This window comes from Salvelinus alpinus, chromosome 8 (assembly GCF_045679555.1).
Source record: "Salvelinus alpinus chromosome 8, SLU_Salpinus.1, whole genome shotgun sequence".
Lineage (NCBI taxonomy): Eukaryota > Metazoa > Chordata > Actinopteri > Salmoniformes > Salmonidae > Salvelinus > Salvelinus alpinus.
Genome location: NC_092093.1, coordinates 14260515 through 14278751, shown reverse-complemented (window position 1 = coordinate 14278751; position 18237 = coordinate 14260515). Strand labels below are relative to the sequence as shown.

The following is an 18237-nucleotide window of genomic DNA, read 5'->3' as shown; positions in this document are numbered from 1 at the left end:
ATCGGGGGAGTAGGGCCTTGGTCAGGGAGGTGACTAAGAACACTATGGTCACTCTGACAGCACTTCAGAGTGCCTCTGTGGAGATGGGAGATCCTTCCAGAAGGACAACCATCTCTGCAGCACTCCACAAATCTAGCCTTTATGGTAGAGTGACCAGACGGAAGCCACTCCTCAGTAAAAGGCACATGACAGCCCGTTTGGAGTTTCCCAAAAGGCACCTAAAGACACTCAGACCATGAGAAACAAGATTCTCCTGTCTGATGAAACCAATATTTTATTCTGGCCTGAATGCCAAGCATCACATCTGGAGGAAACATGGCACCATCCCTACTGTGAAGCGTGGTAGTGGCAGCATCATGCTGTGGGGATGTTTTTTTGCAGCAGGGACTGGGAGACTAGTCAGGATTGAGGGAAAGATGAACGGAGCAAAGTACAGAGCGATCCTTGATGTAAACCTGCTCCAGAGCGCTCATGACCTCAAACTAGGGTGGTTCACCTTCCAACAGGACAACAACCCTAAGCACACAGCCAAGACGACAGAAGTGGCTTCGGGACAAGTCTCTGAATGTCCTTGAGTGTCCCAGAGCCTGGACTTGAACCTAATTTGAACAACAGCAACGCTCTCCATCCAACCTGACAGAGCTTGAGAGGATCTGCAGAGAAGAATGGGAGAAATTCCCCCAGTACAGGTGTGCCAAGCTTGTAGCATCATACCCAAGACTCGAGGCTGTAATCGCTAGCAAAGGTGCTTCAACAAAGTACTGAGTAAAGGGTTTGAATACTTATGTAAATGTGATATTTCGGTTTTTTCTTTTAAAAAAAATATAAATTAGCAAAAATGTGTAAACCTGTTTTTGCTTCGTCATTATGGGGTATTGTGTGTAAAAACAATTGAATCAATATTATAATAAGGCTATAACCTAACAACATGTGGAAAAAGTCAGGGTTTCTGAATACTTTCCAAATGCGCTATACGTAGAAAGGGGGAACTGATCCTAGATCAGGACTTCTAGACTGAGACCCTTTAGTTACTGAATACAAGAACAGGATCTCTTTCCTGACTCTTTCTCTTTCTAGGTCGTAATGTTGGGTTGGTGGTCTGTTTTCCGAGATTCATTCTACTACATCTTGTCTATCCTAGCTCTTATTGCAGTAAGTCTGACATTAAATTGCTCTTAACATGTACTGTATGCCACCATAAACAATATTTATTAAATAATTCCTAACTGGCATTGTTTTAATTTCTGCCCGTGCTCTTTTTCCCCAGTTCATTTACGATGAGAAGGTGGTGTGGTAAGTGATCAGCCCTTTTTAAATATGACCTTGATATTTCATTGGTTACGTACCTGAACTCTGCTCCTTATTGGGCGATATGTGATTTTATTGGGTTACTGTGATGTGATGTCATTGGTCTATATTGGGAGATCATTGGTTGTCTCTGAGCCTGTGCTCCTCTGTCCGTCTCAGGTGGGAAAGCCTGGTGTTGGTGCTCATGTACTGTGGATACATCCTCATCATGAAGTAAGTACTGCACCACTAAGTCTGTGACATCACGCAACTCAGGGCGGCCAATGAAACTGAGAGCAGATATCTTGAAGAGATTCTCCTGTACTTTTTGTATACTTTTTAGCCAGTAGTTCTAAAAGTAGAGCTAGCGAGCCAAAAGTGGTCCCCGAAAAAAATAAAAATAAAATGGTGTACTACTTCAGTACCAGTCAAAAGTTTGGACACGCCTACTAATTCAAGGGTTTTTCTTTATTTTGACTGTTTTCTACATTGTAGAATGCCAAGTGTGCAAAGCTGTCAAGGGTGGCTACTTTGAAGAATCTCAAATATATCTATGTTTTTTTTAACTTAACTTTTTTTGGTTACTACATGATTCATAGTTTTGATGTCTTCACTATTATTCTACAATGTAGAAAATAGTAAAAATAAAGAAAAACCCTGAAATGAGTAGGTGTGTCCAAACTTTTGACTGGTGCTGTATATGCAGACATGTGAAAAGTATGTGGACACCTGCTTGTTGAACATGTCATTCCAAAATCATGGGCATTAATATGGAGTTGGTCCCCACTTTGCTGCTATAACAGACTCCACTCTTCTGGGAAAGCTTTCCACTAGATGTTGGAACATTGTTGTGGGAACTTGCTTCCATTCAGCCACAAGAGCATTAGTGAGGTCAGGCACTGATGTTGGGTGATTAGGCCTGGCTCGCAGTCTGTGTTCAAATTCATCCCAAAGGTGTTCGATGGGGTTGAGATCAGGGCTCTGTGCAGGCCAGTCAAGTTCTTCCACACTGATCTCGAAAAAAAACATTTCTGTATGGACCTCGCTTTGTGCATGGGGGCATTGTCATGCTGAAACAGGAAAGGGTCTTCCCCAAACTGTTGCCACAAAGTTGGAAGCACAGACTCGTCTAGAATGCCATTGTATGCTGTAGCGTTTAGAATTTCCCTTCACTTGAACTAAGGGGGCTAGCCCAAACAATCAAATCACATTTTATTTGTCACATACACATGGTTAGCATATGTTAATGTGAGTGTAGCGAAATGCTTGTGCTTCTAGTTCTGACAGTGCAGTAATATCTAACAATTCCCCAACAACCACTTAATACATACAAATGTAAAGGGGTGAATGAGAATATGTACATGTATGTATATGGCCGAGCGGCATAGGCAAGGTGCAATAGATGGTATAAAATGCAGTATAGACATGTAAACCATTATTTAAAGTGGCATTGTATAAAGTGACTAGTGATCCATTTATTCAAGTGGCCAGTGATTGGGTCTCACAGTAGGCAGCAGCCTCTGAGTTAGTGATGGCTGTTTAGCAGTCTGATGGCCTTGAGATAGAAGCTGTTTTTCAGTCTCTCGGTCCCAGCTTTGGTGCCCCTGTACTGACCTCAAATTATGGATGGTAGCGGTGTGAACAGGCAGTGGCTCGGGTGGTTGAGGTCCTTCATGATCTTTTTGGCCTTCCTGTGACATCGGGTGCTGTAGGTGTCATGGAGGGCAGGTAGTTGGCCCCCGGTGATGCGTTGTGTAGACCGCACCACCCTCTGGAAAGCCTTGTGGTAGAGAGCGGTGCAGTTGCCGTACCAGGCGGTCATACAGCTCGACAGAATGCTCTCGATTGTGCAGCTTTGGAAGTTTGTGAGCGTTTTGGGTGACAAGCCAAATTTCTTCAGCCTCCTGAGGTTGAAGAGGCGCTGTTGCGCCTTCTTCACCACACTGTTTGTGTGGGTGGACCATTTCAGTTTGTCGGTGACGTGTACGCCGTGGAACTTGGACCGTTATTCCTCCTCCACCAAACTTTACAGTTGGCACTATGCATTCGGGTAGGTAGCGTTCTCCTGGCATCCGCCAAACCCAGATTTGCGCATCGAACTGCTAGATGGTGACGTGTGATTCATCGTTCCAGTGTACGCGTTTCCACTGCTCCAGAGTCCAATGGCGACGAGCTTTACACCAGTACAGTCGACACTTGGAATTGCGCGTGGTGATCTTAAACTTGTGTGCGACTGCTCTGACATGGAAACCCATTGCATGAAGCTCCCGGCGAACAGGTCTTGTGCTGACGTTGCTTCCAGAGGTAGTTTGGAACTCTGTAGTGAGTGTTGCAACCGAGGTCAGATGCTTTTTACATGCTATGCGCTTCAGCACTCGGCGGTCCTGTTCTGTGAGCTTGTGGCCTACCACCTCGTGGCTGAGACGTTGTTCCTCTTAGACGTTTCCACTTCACAACAGCACTTACCGTTAACTGGTGCAGCTCTAGCAGGGCAGCATTTTGACTTGTTGGAAAGATGGCATCCTATAACGGTGCCACGTTAAGTCACTGAGCTCTTCAGTACGGACCATTCTACTGCCAATGTTTGTCTATGGAGATTGCATGGCGGTGTGCTCGATTTTATACCCCTGTCAGTAACGGGTGTGGCTGAAATAGCCAAATTCACTCCTTTGAAGGGGTGTCCACATACTTTGGGCCTTTTATTGTATGTGCACCGCGTCATTGCTCTCTCTCTCTCTGCTGTGTGTTCATCTTGCTAGCTATCACTCAAATGTCGAGGGGGTGAAGCTCATTGGTTAGAACTTGAATTGCTAGGGGGCTGGCCCACATGGGGGGAAATGTAGGCAAAATGGTGAAGCACAGCTTCCAGAAAACACCCTAGGGATTTGGTGGCTAATTGAGGTAAGACCGTAATTCTGGTGATAGATTGTACGTGTGAAGCAACACAAACAATGGCACACACACATATTAACATACGCACTATACATACACATGGATTTAGTACTGTAGATATGTGGTGGAGTAGGGGCCTGAGGGCACACAGTGTGTTGTGAAATCTGTGAATGTTTTAAAATTGTATAAACTGCCTTAATTTTGCTGGACCCCAGGAAGAGTAGCTGCTGCTTTGGCAGGAACTAATGGGGATCCATAATAAATACAAACTACACATTGACACATCCAGCCCAAAGTGAGAGGTTTACATTTTCCGTAACATCTCTTTTAAGATGTATATATTTCTAAGAAATGTACAAAGACCGAATGCAAAAATATTGAATTTGAGTCCCCCCTTGATTTTCTGGGGGATGGCAGTTTTTGTCTGTCTGTTTCTGCCTTGGTTCATCCAGGTCACTTCTGTTGCCAGTAATCTGTCTCAGCCCCAGCCTGCTCACTCCCAGCCCAGCCATAAGACTTTAATCCTCCCTCTGCAGTGGCTAAAGAGCACCAGACTTAACTGGATATCACTTGTCTCCTGTCTAGTTAGGAGGAAAGGACTTCTCAGACTGCCCTTCTATGACCCATTATGAAAGCCACTCGGAAAATAGCCTACTCACTGACTATTTCAGACCATTCTGTCCATAGGGGTGGCTGTATATACTATCATTAGAAGTGTGCATACATAGGATGTCAAATATATAACATGGTTTCACATTCCCCAGAAGTTGCAGGACTGAGTTTGCCACAGTTATTGTAAATATGACCAGTTGTAACAATTTTGCTGCAGTTTACTGTATACACAGGGACAGTTTACAGGATCCAGATTAAACCTATTAATCCTAGTCCTAAAATGTAATTTTTTTCAATGGAGAGTTAAGTCCATTTATGAATCTGTGTCCAGCAAACTGGTCCCTAGAGTTCACACAGCACTGCATACAATTCAGTTATTGGCTGTTGATGAACAAGGGAGCCATTGACCAGTGTCCCTCTCCCCTCTTCTCCCAGGTTTAACCAGAGCTTGCAGAAGTTGTTCACGGGGAAAGGGGGTAAAGACAAGAACCAGGCCAACGGTAACGCGGCGGCCAGCAGCGAGATGGAGGACGGTAATACAGCTTGTTATGGGGCTGATGACCCCATTACATATACTCAGCACAGCAGCAGGTAAGGCTGACCAGACAGGCTGTAGTATATACCAAGGCTTCTCGAAGACATATTCTCTACTGGTCTTCTTTGAAATTCCCAAAATTGACTAATAGCTGTTTTTTGAGGGAATGGCTGTTTGGTTCAATTGCGTTGGTCTTGGTTGGGTTGTGGAAGTGAAGTTGGAATATGGACTTCTGGGAGTTGGGTAGGAATTCCTCTGTCAGTATGGTGAAGGTGTTGCAGTTCTACAGTCTCCATTCTACTACGCTGACTAACACTGGATAAGAGGTACCCTTCTGCTCAACCACAGTGCTCTCTTTCTCTCACTGCCTCTCTCTCTCAGCCTAGCCACCTTTGGTATTAATGTCATAAGCGGCTTGTAACTTGTGTAGATGCGACCCATATCTTCCGCTTTCTTTCCACTGTCAAAGCGCCTGTCTGTTTAGCCTTACTAAAACCTTCTGTTGCTTATTGTGTGTAGTGACTGTTTCTGCATGCCAGAATGCAGTTTTTCTCTGCAGTATGTTGCTCTGCTTGTCTCTTGACGTTTCAGCCCACTGACTTATGGTACTAAATATCCAAATATAGGGAATGTTTGTCAGCTTTGTTTACTTAATGTATGCATATCAATTTCTATATAATTAATAAACTCTTGCTAATTGAACATAGAACACGTATTAAACGCTGCATCCAGGCATTATACTAGGAGTATGTTTAAAACACAAGTGAAAACCTTTTGCGAAAAGGTGTTTTTACATCTTAAAATAATTGTCCAGTGTTTCCATATTTCTATTCCAGACCTATATTTAGTTACAGAATGAGTGAGAGAAAAACATTCCTTCCAAATCACAAGTTAAAAAGCAAATTTTCTGTGTTGGAACGGTGTTTTCCATTAGCACCGTCCGCTAATCATTTTGACCCGGCTACTTTCTCCACTTCATATTAACTAGGCTATGTTTTTCATTTAAAAGTTTCAATTCGCTAGTCCATCAAGCCCCTCTCTCTCTAGAATGACTGATATGCATCTTCTAGCGATCTTTTGATAGGATAGGTGCATGTCAGTCACTAAGCAAGCGATGACAGGGAAACGCAGTCTGCTGTCTGTCTCGACTCCCGGTACAATTTGTGTGCACTGTGGTTGGTTGCAGTCAAATTTCTTTACACAGAGGAGGGAGAGGGCCTGATGCTCGTGCATTTCCGCGTCCTATGTAATGTAAGTGCTAACGATGAGTCAATCAACTTAGCCTAATTGTTTTAATGCACATTATTTTCTTTCACATAGCCAACCACGCGGAGTCGTGGCACATAGGCTATTTACTGTGTGTTGATTGACAACTGAACAGCAAGTGTTGACTAGCTTTATTTATAATAAAAAAAAATATTCAGCAAATAATTATCTGATACACAACCAAAACAAATAGCCAATGCATTCAACAAGTTTGTAGAGTCAAAGGCTTGACGTAATCATTGCATGCTATGAATATGGGACGGAATACTCAACTTTTGACTACTTTAATATACATGTGTGAATTTGTCCCAATACTTTTGCTGCAATTTCTGAACGGCGCACCCGATTTATGGATTAAAATACCCTTCAATTAAAGTTGACAGCCTGCCGTTGAACCTCTGTCACTGTCCCAATACTTTTGGAGCTCACTGTATATTGTATAGGGCCCCAACTAATGATCATTAATTAATTTAGGCTATGTCAAATCTGACAGATATAATACTTCACTGATATCCATATTTTTTTAATTTAAAATGTTATTTTTTCAAAAGGTGGGCAATTTACTTCAAATTATGCATTTTATTAAAACAGAAAAATTAACAAACATTGTGGCAATACATATTTTGCAGTAAAACTGTAAAGACTTTAATCTCATGAGAAGACAAGTTACATGTTAAAGGGTTAAATGTTCTCTTAGAAATTAGTCCTGCTCATATTGGCCTAGATTTAGATGACATTCAAACAACTAACAATACACTGAATACATACATGTTCAAATGACAACATGTAAAGTCATGTCTTTCTACAAGAGTCCACCAAAATAGAGCTCCTTAGGCCAAAAATTACTAAGGGTATGACCTTATCCCCTGAGGTATCTTTGTTTGAGGAGTTATGAAGCGTTTTGTTCTCCAATTTATGTTCTGGCCACATACGAGTATATGATGAGTCCACAACAACGTTTGGGTACAAGTTAACAGAATAATACCTTTTTTAAAAGTGAGATTTTCACTGGATACTTCAGTGGATTTTGGGTGTTTTTTTGCTAGCATGTTTGTGTGTTAGCGTCTGTGTGTGTGCATGTCAGTTTGAAGGACTAACGTGTCTGTCCATCTCCAGTTAAGCCCAGTAAGGCCTACAGTCGTGGCTCTGTGGTCATGGTCGATGAGATTATGCACGCCAGCCCTCCCAAGTTACGCTTCCCAGAGGCCGGCCTCCGCGTCATGGTCACCAGCCATTTTGGACCAAAGACCCGGCTGCGCATGGCCAGTCGCCTCATCATCACTGAGGTATGGATAGAAAGGGATGCAACTACGAGATGAGAGATGAGGAGCAGATTGTTTCCATGTTAAAAGATGCAATAGTCTCAGATATAGATTTTATAGTGTTCATTAGACACCAAACAGAAAGAATCTGACTGAAACAGCGGGGGTCAACTTGCGGTGTATTCACTAGTCGCAGACCGTAGCAAAACGTTTGGTCTGTTGCAAGAAGTGTTGCGCTTTGCAACGCAAACTGTTTACTCCAAACGGAATATGTTTTTCAACCAAAAATTCAGGTTCTATTGGTCTAATTCAGGTAGGTCCCTCCCTGTTTCGTTCTGTTTCCATTTGGTTCCTAGAGTAAACGGTAAACTGTTTCAGTTGAAAAACGTTTCGCAACAGGCCAAAAGTTTCTCTACGGTCTGCGAGTAATGAATTCACCCCTGGATGTTTTCGGATGTGTACCGTAATGAACAGCTCCCTGTTTTGCCTCGTCCTGACAGCGTCAGAAGCTGGTGCAGGGTGCCAACGGGGTGGAGACCCAGGTTCTGGAGGGGAAGGTGGACATTGAGAATGGCAACGTGCCTGAAGACAAACCAGCAGAGGAGGAGCAGGAGAATGAAACCATCTCCCCCTTTCATATCCCTGGTGTGTGTGTGTGTGTATTAGTGTGATGTTTATCCAGACAGAGTTTAACATGACTGTTGATAGGAAATGTTATGTCGACAAGATTGGTGCCATTTGCTTCCACTTCAGTCGACGTGTTGCCATTACCCAAATTATCCAGTGACTTTATCATATCATGACAAACTCTAATGATCTCTGACAGACTTATGTGCATGGCAAACACTGCCAAGTTTGTGTATGAAACAAACCTGTTTCAGCTGTCAAGTGCTTAATGATTAAAGTAGCTGATGAGTTAAATTAGTTGTGTGGGCTGGAACAAATACCTTCAGACCTCTGTGGATCTCCAGGACCAGAACACTGTTCTAGAATGTTCTAGAGTAGTAGGTTCATCTAGGGAGTTGTGTCACTACTGTGCTTCTGCATGCTTTTCCAGACTCTTAGCCCCCTGGTTTACTGTAAAGAACTTTGACTGAATATGAAAAGGGCTTTATAAATACATACATTTGATTGATTTTTATCTGCCGCTGCTGTTCTGCAGATGGCATCGGCAGCAAGTGCAAGTGGCTGATCTCGTGGCCCCTGCTGCTCCTCCTGTTCTTCACCATCCCCAACTGTGCGAAGCCTCGCTGGGAGAAGTTCTTCATGGTCTCCTTCTTCCTTTCTACCGTCTGGATCGCTGTCTTCTCCTACTTCATGGTCTGGATGGTGAGTCTCAGGGTAGAGGGTGTGGGGGGGGGGGGGTGGCTAGGGGTGTTTGTCTGTCTTTCTGGTCAATTATCAGTCGTAACGTGTGTGGGGGGGTGGGTCACAGGTCACCATCATCGGCTACACCCTTGGCATCCCAGATGTCATTATGGGCATCACCTTCCTGGCAGCGGGCACCAGCGTTCCAGACTGCATCGCCAGTCTCATTGTTGCTCGGCAAGGTACAGCTTTAGTTTCTGTTATTTCCCTGAACTGTTGGATAGGTCATCTAGTCATTGGCTTTGGGTGGGGGGGGGGTCTTCGGACTGTACCATCTTTAGCGATACTCTTTAAGGCTTTTCCAAGTTAATTCTGGAGGTTGTTTTTATGTAAAATGCTTATATTTGAACGACAGCTATTTGTGTTTAGGATTGGGTGACATGGCAGTGTCCAACACCATCGGCAGTAATGTGTTTGATATCCTGGTTGGGCTGGGCGTTCCCTGGGCACTGCAGACCATGGCGGTCAGCTACGGCTCTGAGGTAAGAACAGCTATAGGGAACGGAGTTGGGTGAACGGAGTAGGGTGAGGTTGCCCCCGGACACTGATCTTGGATCAGTTTAGCTTTTTAGTTAGGATAGGGGGAGTGGAAGCTGATACCTTCACCCTGGAGCATAGGGAACAGAGCCCACTGCTGAGAGAAGTACAACTTTAGCTCAATATGCACCGTAAATATTTGTAGTTTAGTAGTCATCTTTCTGGAAGTGAATACACTCAAATGAATTCAAGTGTTCATCACTTGAATAGGGGAATAAAACATTTTTAAGGACAAAGTAACGTTGTGTTTCAGTACTGTGTGAGTCCTTGACTTTATTGTCGCTCCAGCTCTCTCCAACCTGTCTACTAGGAGTGCATCTCAATAGTATAACACGTTCTCTGCTCATCATGGCCGGAGGAAGCCACTTAAGACTATAGAGATGCGCCCCTTGAGTTAACTAATACTGGAGCTGTGTATTTACAGAGGTTAACTAATACTGGAGCCGTGTATTTACAGAGGTTAACTAATACTGGAGCCGTGTATTTACAGAGGTTAACTAATACTGGAGCCGTGTATTTACAGAGGTTAACTAATACTGGAGCCGTGTATTTACAGAGGTTAACTAATACTGGAGCCGTGTATTTACAGAGGTTAACTAATACTGGAGCCGTGTATTTACAGAGGTTAACTAATACTGGAGCCGTGTATTTACAGAGGTTAACTAATACTGGAGCTGTGTATTTACAGAGGTTAACTAATACTGGAGCTGTGTATTTACAGAGGTTAACTAATACTGGAGCCGTGTATTTACAGAGGTTAACTAATAGTGGAGCCGTGTATTTACAGAGGTTAACTAATACTGGAGCCGTGTATTTACAGAGGTTAACTAATACTGGAGCCGTGTATTTACAGAGGTTAGCTAATACTGGAGCCGTGTATTTACAGAGGTTAACTAATACTGGAGCCGTGTATTTACAGAGGTTAGCTAATAGTGGAGCCGTGTATTTACAGAGGTTAACTAATACTGGAGCCGTGTATTTACAGAGGTTAGCTAATACTGGAGCCGTGTATTTACAGAGGTTAGCTAATACTGGAGCTGTGTATTTACAGAGGTTAGCTAATACTGGAGCCGTGTATTTACAGAGGTTAACTAATACTGGAGCCGTGTATTTACAGAGGTTAGCTAATACTGGAGCTGTGTATTTACAGAGGTTAGCTAATACTGGAGCTGTGTATTTACAGAGGTTAGCTAATACTGGAGCTGTGTATTTACAGAGGTTAGCTAATACTGGAGCCGTGTATTTACAGAGGTTAGCTAATACTGGAGCCGTGTATTTACAGAGGTTAGCTAATACTGGAGCCGTGTATTTACAGAGGTTAGCTAATACTGGAGCCGTGTATTTACAGAGGTTAGCTAATACTGGAGCCGTGTATTTACAGAGGTTAGCTAATACTGGAGCCGTGTATTTACAGAGGTTAGCTAATAGTGGAGCCGTGTATTTACAGAGGTTAGCTAATAGTGGAGCCGTGTATTTACAGAGGTTAGCTAATAGTGGAGCCGTGTATTTACAGAGGTTAGCTAATAGTGGAGCCGTGTATTTACAGAGGTTAGCTAATAGTGGAGCCGTGTATTTACAGAGGTTAGCTAATAGTGGAGCCGTGTATTTACAGAGGTTAGCTAATAGTGGAGCCGTGTATTTACAGAGGTTAGCTAATAGTGGAGCCGTGTATTTACAGAGGTTAGCTAATAGTGGAGCCGTGTATTTACAGAGGTTAGCTAATAGTGGAGCCGTGTATTTACAGAGGTTAGCTAATAGTGGAGCCGTGTATTTACAGAGGTTAGCTAATAGTGGAGCCGTGTATTTACAGAGGTTAGCTAATAGTGGAGCCGTGTATTTACAGAGGTTAGCTAATAGTGGAGCCGTGTATTTACAGAGGTTAGCTAATAGTGGAGCCGTGTATTTACAGAGGTTAGCTAATAGTGGAGCCGTGTATTTACAGAGGTTAGCTAATAGTGGAGCCGTGTATTTACAGAGGTTAGCTAATAGTGGAGCCGTGTATTTACAGAGGTTAGCTAATAGTGGAGCCGTGTATTTACAGAGGTTAGCTAATAGTGGAGCCGTGTATTTACAGAGGTTAGCTAATAGTGGAGCCGTGTATTTACAGAGGTTAGCTAATAGTGGAGCCGTGTATTTACAGAGGTTAGCTAATAGTGGAGCCGTGTATTTACAGAGGTTAGCTAATAGTGGAGCCGTGTATTTACAGAGGTTAGCTAATAGTGGAGCCGTGTATTTACAGAGGTTAGCTAATAGTGGAGCCGTGTATTTACAGAGGTTAGCTAATAGTGGAGCCGTGTATTTACAGAGGTTAGCTAATAGTGGAGCCGTGTATTTACAGAGGTTAGCTAATAGTGGAGCCGTGTATTTACAGAGGTTAGCTAATAGTGGAGCCGTGTATTTACAGAGGTTAGCTAATAGTGGAGCCGTGTATTTACAGAGGTTAGCTAATAGTGGAGCCGTGTATTTACAGAGGTTAGCTAATAGTGGAGCCGTGTATTTACAGAGGTTAGCTAATAGTGGAGCCGTGTATTTACAGAGGTTAGCTAATAGTGGAGCCGTGTATTTACAGAGGTTAGCTAATAGTGGAGCCGTGTATTTACAGAGGTTAGCTAATAGTGGAGCCGTGTATTTACAGAGGTTAGCTAATAGTGGAGCCGTGTATTTACAGAGGTTAGCTAATAGTGGAGCCGTGTATTTACAGAGGTTAGCTAATAGTGGAGCCGTGTATTTACAGAGGTTAGCTAATAGTGGAGCCGTGTATTTACAGAGGTTAGCTAATAGTGGAGCCGTGTATTTACAGAGGTTAGCTAATAGTGGAGCCGTGTATTTACAGAGGTTAGCTAATAGTGGAGCCGTGTATTTACAGAGGTTAGCTAATAGTGGAGCCGTGTATTTACAGAGGTTAGCTAATAGTGGAGCCGTGTATTTACAGAGGTTAGCTAATAGTGGAGCCGTGTATTTACAGAGGTTAGCTAATAGTGGAGCCGTGTATTTACAGAGGTTAGCTAATAGTGGAGCCGTGTATTTACAGAGGTTAGCTAATAGTGGAGCCGTGTATTTACAGAGGTTAGCTAATAGTGGAGCCGTGTATTTACAGAGGTTAGCTAATAGTGGAGCCGTGTATTTACAGAGGTTAGCTAATAGTGGAGCCGTGTATTTACAGAGGTTAGCTAATAGTGGAGCCGTGTATTTACAGAGGTTAGCTAATAGTGGAGCCGTGTATTTACAGAGGTTAGCTAATAGTGGAGCCGTGTATTTACAGAGGTTAGCTAATAGTGGAGCCGTGTATTTACAGAGGTTAGCTAATAGTGGAGCCGTGTATTTACAGAGGTTAGCTAATAGTGGAGCCGTGTATTTACAGAGGTTAGCTAATAGTGGAGCCGTGTATTTACAGAGGTTAGCTAATAGTGGAGCCGTGTATTTACAGAGGTTAGCTAATAGTGGAGCCGTGTATTTACAGAGGTTAGCTAATAGTGGAGCCGTGTATTTACAGAGGTTAGCTAATAGTGGAGCCGTGTATTTACAGAGGTTAGCTAATAGTGGAGCCGTGTATTTACAGAGGTTAGCTAATAGTGGAGCCGTGTATTTACAGAGGTTAGCTAATAGTGGAGCCGTGTATTTACAGAGGTTAGCTAATAGTGGAGCCGTGTATTTACAGAGGTTAGCTAATAGTGGAGCCGTGTATTTACAGAGGTTAGCTAATAGTGGAGCCGTGTATTTACAGAGGTTAGCTAATAGTGGAGCCGTGTATTTACAGAGGTTAGCTAATAGTGGAGCCGTGTATTTACAGAGGTTAGCTAATAGTGGAGCCGTGTATTTACAGAGGTTAGCTAATAGTGGAGCCGTGTATTTACAGAGGTTAGCTAATAGTGGAGCCGTGTATTTACAGAGGTTAGCTGATAGTGGAGCCGTGTATTTACAGAGGTTAGCTGATAGTGGAGCCGTGTATTTACAGAGGTTAGCTGATAGTGGAGCCGTGTATTTACAGAGGTTAGCTGATAGTGGAGCCGTGTATTTACAGAGGTTAGCTGATAGTGGAGCCGTGTATTTACAGAGGTTAGCTGATAGTGGAGCCGTGTATTTACAGAGGTTAGCTGATAGTGGAGCCGTGTATTTACAGAGGTTAGCTAATAGTGGAGCCGTGTATTTACAGAGGTTAGCTAATAGTGGACTATATTCCCCATCTAATGTCTAACGTCTAACTAACGTCTAACGTGCACTCTGCCTTCCCCCTCTAGGTCATGATCAACAGTCGAGGACTGGTCTACTCTGTGGTGTTGCTTCTGGGATCTGTGGCTTTGACGGTGAGCAGATACCATCTTTTGTAGTGCATCATGCTTGTAATGCCAGGATAGTGGGTTCCATTCCCGGGACCACCCATACGTAAACAATGTATGCACGCATTACTAAGTCACTTGGATAAAAGTGTCTGCTATATGGCATATATTATACATGTATTGTAGTCTCTATACACAGTATGACTGGTCAGTAGTGTAATATCTATGACTGCTGCTGACCAATCTGCCAGTGTATTTATTAGGCTGTGGTCAGAGATTGTGTTTCCTAAAATTACAAATTGTGCCTGTGGGTTTTTCAATGGAGTCATCCGTTGGCTGATGTACAATGGAAAAGATTGTCCAACGACAAACGTGTCTTTTTACATAATGCAACTCAGACAGTTGATGAAAGCGTATACTATTTGCATGTGTTCATGTGTCTCCGATTGGCCGTAGCTTTATGCCGCCAGATTTGACTGGTTCTCTTTTCCGGATACGAATAATACTGCAAGGCTTCTATGTAAACGTGCGTGTTTGAAAAAAGTGCTATAAGCTGAATTGCACTAATGGAAAGGATCGTTAGATGAATTTGCTATTAAGGTACCCAACATGCTTTCTGTTGCACTGTAGTAGTTTGTTTTAAAGGGACCGTGTGCAGTTAAAAACATAGGTGCTGTATCTTAAATCACAGCTAATGGGAATATGTAATTGCTTACACATGAAATTTGAGGGAATCATTTATAAATGTTAATATGCACTAATTAGATTTGACATTGTGCGTATGTCCATAATATTGTGATTTATCGACCCCGAACTTGATGTGAACGTGTGTGATTTGGTTAGTTTTTTTTATCAATAAATGAAACCAGCTTATTTTACTGAACTTTATTCATTTGGGTTATTATAAACTGCATTTACAAGTCATTTCTTAAAAATGTAAGTAGTAAATGTAAGTAGTAAATGTGGTCGCAGTTGTAAATGCGACCAGTAGGTCGAAAGTAGGTCGCAGTTGTAAATGAGAACTTGTTCTCAACTGGCCTAGCTGGTTAAAAAAAGGCGAAATAAAAATGATGGTATAAATTAAATGTGAACATTTATGTCTCATTCTTAACTGTTGGACTGTGTGTGTGTGTGGAAGAGACAGATTAACAAAATGTTCTCAGTCATTTCTTGCATAAGACCAGTCAGGTGTCCAGAGGTATGATGTACGGCTGTGTTCCCCTCTGCCGAGTGACTATATATAGGATGTACTGTGTTCCTCTGCAGAGTGACTATATATAGGATGTACTGTGTTACCCTCTGCAGAGTGACTATATATAGGATGTACTGTGTTCCTCTGCAGAGTGACTATATATAGGATGTACTGTGTTACCCTCTGCAGAGTGACTATATATAGGATGTACTGTGTTCCTCTGCAGAGTGACTATATATAGGATGTACTGTGTTACCCTCTGCAGAGTGACTATATATAGGATGTACTGTGTTACCCTCTGCAGAGTGACTATATATAGGATGTACTGTGTTACCCTCTGCAGAGTGACTATATATAGGATGTACTGTGTTCCTCTGCAGAGTGACTATATATAGGATGTACTGTGTTCCTCTGCAGAGTGACTATATATAGGATGTACTGTGTTACCCTCTGCAGAGTGACTATATATAGGATGTACTGTGTTACCCTCTGCAGAGTGACTATATATAGGATGTACTGTGTTCCTCTGCAGAGTGACTATATATAGGATGTACTGTGTTCCTCTGCAGAGTGACTATATATAGGATGTACTGTGTTCCTCTGCAGAGTGACTATATATAGGATGTACTGTGTTCCTCTGCAGAGTGACTATATATAGGATGTACTGTGTTCCTCTGCAGAGTGACTATATATAGGATGTACTGTGTTACCCTCTGCAGAGTGACTATATATAGGATGTACTGTGTTACCCTCTGCAGAGTGACTATATATAGGATGTACTGTGTTCCTCTGCAGAGTGACTATATATAGGATGTACTGTGTTACCCTCTGCAGAGTGACTATATATAGGATGTACTGTGTTACCCTCTGCAGAGTGACTATATATAGGATGTACTGTGTTCCTCTGCAGAGTGACTATATATAGGATGTACTGTGTTACCCTCTGCAGAGTGACTATATATAGGATGTACTGTGTTACCCTCTGCAGAGTGACTATATATAGGATGTACTGTGTTCCTCTGCAGAGTGACTATATATAGGATGGACTGTGTTCCTCTGCAGAGTGACTATATATAGGATGGACTGTGTTCCTCTGCAGAGTGACTATATATAGGATGTACTGTGTTCCTCTGCAGAGTGACTATATATAGGATGTACTGTGTTACCCTCTGCAGAGTGACTATATATAGGATGTACTGTGTTACCCTCTGCAGAGTGACTATATATAGGATGTACTGTGTTCCTCTGCAGAGTGACTATATATAGGATGTACTGTGTTACCCTCTGCAGAGTGACTATATATAGGATGTACTGTGTTACCCTCTGCAGAGTGACTATATATAGGATGTACTGTGTTCCTCTGCAGAGTGACTATATATAGGATGTACTGTGTTACCCTCTGCAGAGTGACTATATATAGGATGTACTGTGTTACCCTCTGCAGAGTGACTATATATAGGATGTACTGTGTTCCTCTGCAGAGTGACTATATATAGGATGGACTGTGTTCCCCTCTGCAGAGGGACTATGTATAGGATGTACTGTGTTCCCCTCTGCAGAGTGACTATATATAGGATGGACTGTGTTCCCCTCTGCAGAGGGACTATATTTAGGATGTACTTTGTTCCCCTCTGCAGAGTGACTATATATAGGATGTACTGTGTTACCCTCTGCAGAGTGACTATATATAGGATGTACTTTGTTCCCCTCTGCAGAGTGACAACATATGTGTGTGTTCCCCTCTGCAGAGTGACTATATATAGGATGGACTGTGTTCCTCTGCAGAGTGACTATATATAGGATGTACTGTGTTACCCTCTGCAGAGTGACTATATATAGGATGTACTGTTACCCTCTGCAGAGTGACTATATATAGGATGTACTGTGTTCCTCTGCAGAGTGACTATATATAGGATGTACTGTGTTCCTCTGCAGAGTGACTATATATAGGATGTACTGTTACCCTCTGCAGAGTGACTATATATAGGATGTACTGTTACCCTCTGCAGAGTGACTATATATAGGATGTACTGTGTTACCCTCTGCAGAGTGACTATATATAGGATGTACTGTGTTCCTCTGCAGAGTGACTATATATAGGATGTACTGTGTTCCTCTGCAGAGTGACTATATATAGGATGTACTGTGTTCCTCTGCAGAGTGACTATATATAGGATGTACTGTGTTACCCTCTGCAGAGTGACTATATATAGGATGTACTGTGTTACCCTCTGCAGAGTGACTATATATAGGATGTACTGTGTTACCCTCTGCAGAGTGACTATATATAGGATGTACTGTGTTACCCTCTGCAGAGTGACTATATATAGGATGTACTGTGTTACCCTCTGCAGAGTGACTATATATAGGATGTACTGTGTTCCTCTGCAGAGTGACTATATATAGGATGTACTGTGTTACCCTCTGCAGAGTGACTATATATAGGATGTACTGTGTTACCCTCTGCAGAGTGACTATATATAGGATGTACTGTGTTCCTCTGCAGAGTGACTATATATAGGATGTACTGTGTTCCCCTCTGCAGAGTGACTATATATAGGATGGACTGTGTTCCCCTCTGCAGAGGGACTATGTATAGGATGTACTGTGTTCCCCTCTGCAGAGTGACTATATATAGGATGGACTGTGTTCCCCTCTGCAGAGGGACTATATTTAGGATGTACTTTGTTCCCCTCTGCAGAGTGACTATATATAGGATGTACTGTGTTACCCTCTGCAGAGTGACTATATATAGGATGTACTTTGTTCCCCTCTGCAGAGTGACAACATATGTGTGTGTTCCCCTCTGCAGAGTGACTATATATAGGATATACTGTGTTCCTCTGCAGAGTGACTATATACAGGATGTACTGTGTTACCCTCTGCAGAGTGACTATATATAGGATGTACTGTTACCCTCTGCAGAGTGACTATATATAGGATGTACTGTGTTACCCTCTGCAGAGTGACTATATATAGGATGTACTGTGTTACCCTCTGCAGAGTGAC

General features: G+C 42.6%; 1 protein-coding gene across 1 annotated transcript in view; it reads left to right on the top strand.

Annotated features, from left to right (window-relative positions):
* Positions 1–18237, top strand: part of LOC139582574 (sodium/potassium/calcium exchanger 4-like) — a 50250-nt gene that overhangs the window by 27224 nt on the left and 4789 nt on the right. Inside the window, exons 7-16 of the mRNA XM_071412699.1 lie at positions 1078–1152; positions 1268–1293; positions 1468–1521; positions 5227–5324; positions 7709–7878; positions 8355–8499; positions 9017–9183; positions 9290–9404; positions 9592–9704; positions 13998–14063. Of these exons, the coding sequence (XP_071268800.1) occupies positions 1078–1152; positions 1268–1293; positions 1468–1521; positions 5227–5324; positions 7709–7878; positions 8355–8499; positions 9017–9183; positions 9290–9404; positions 9592–9704; positions 13998–14063 (1029 nt within the window). The remainder of the gene's footprint in view (positions 1–1077; positions 1153–1267; positions 1294–1467; positions 1522–5226; positions 5325–7708; positions 7879–8354; positions 8500–9016; positions 9184–9289; positions 9405–9591; positions 9705–13997; positions 14064–18237) is intronic.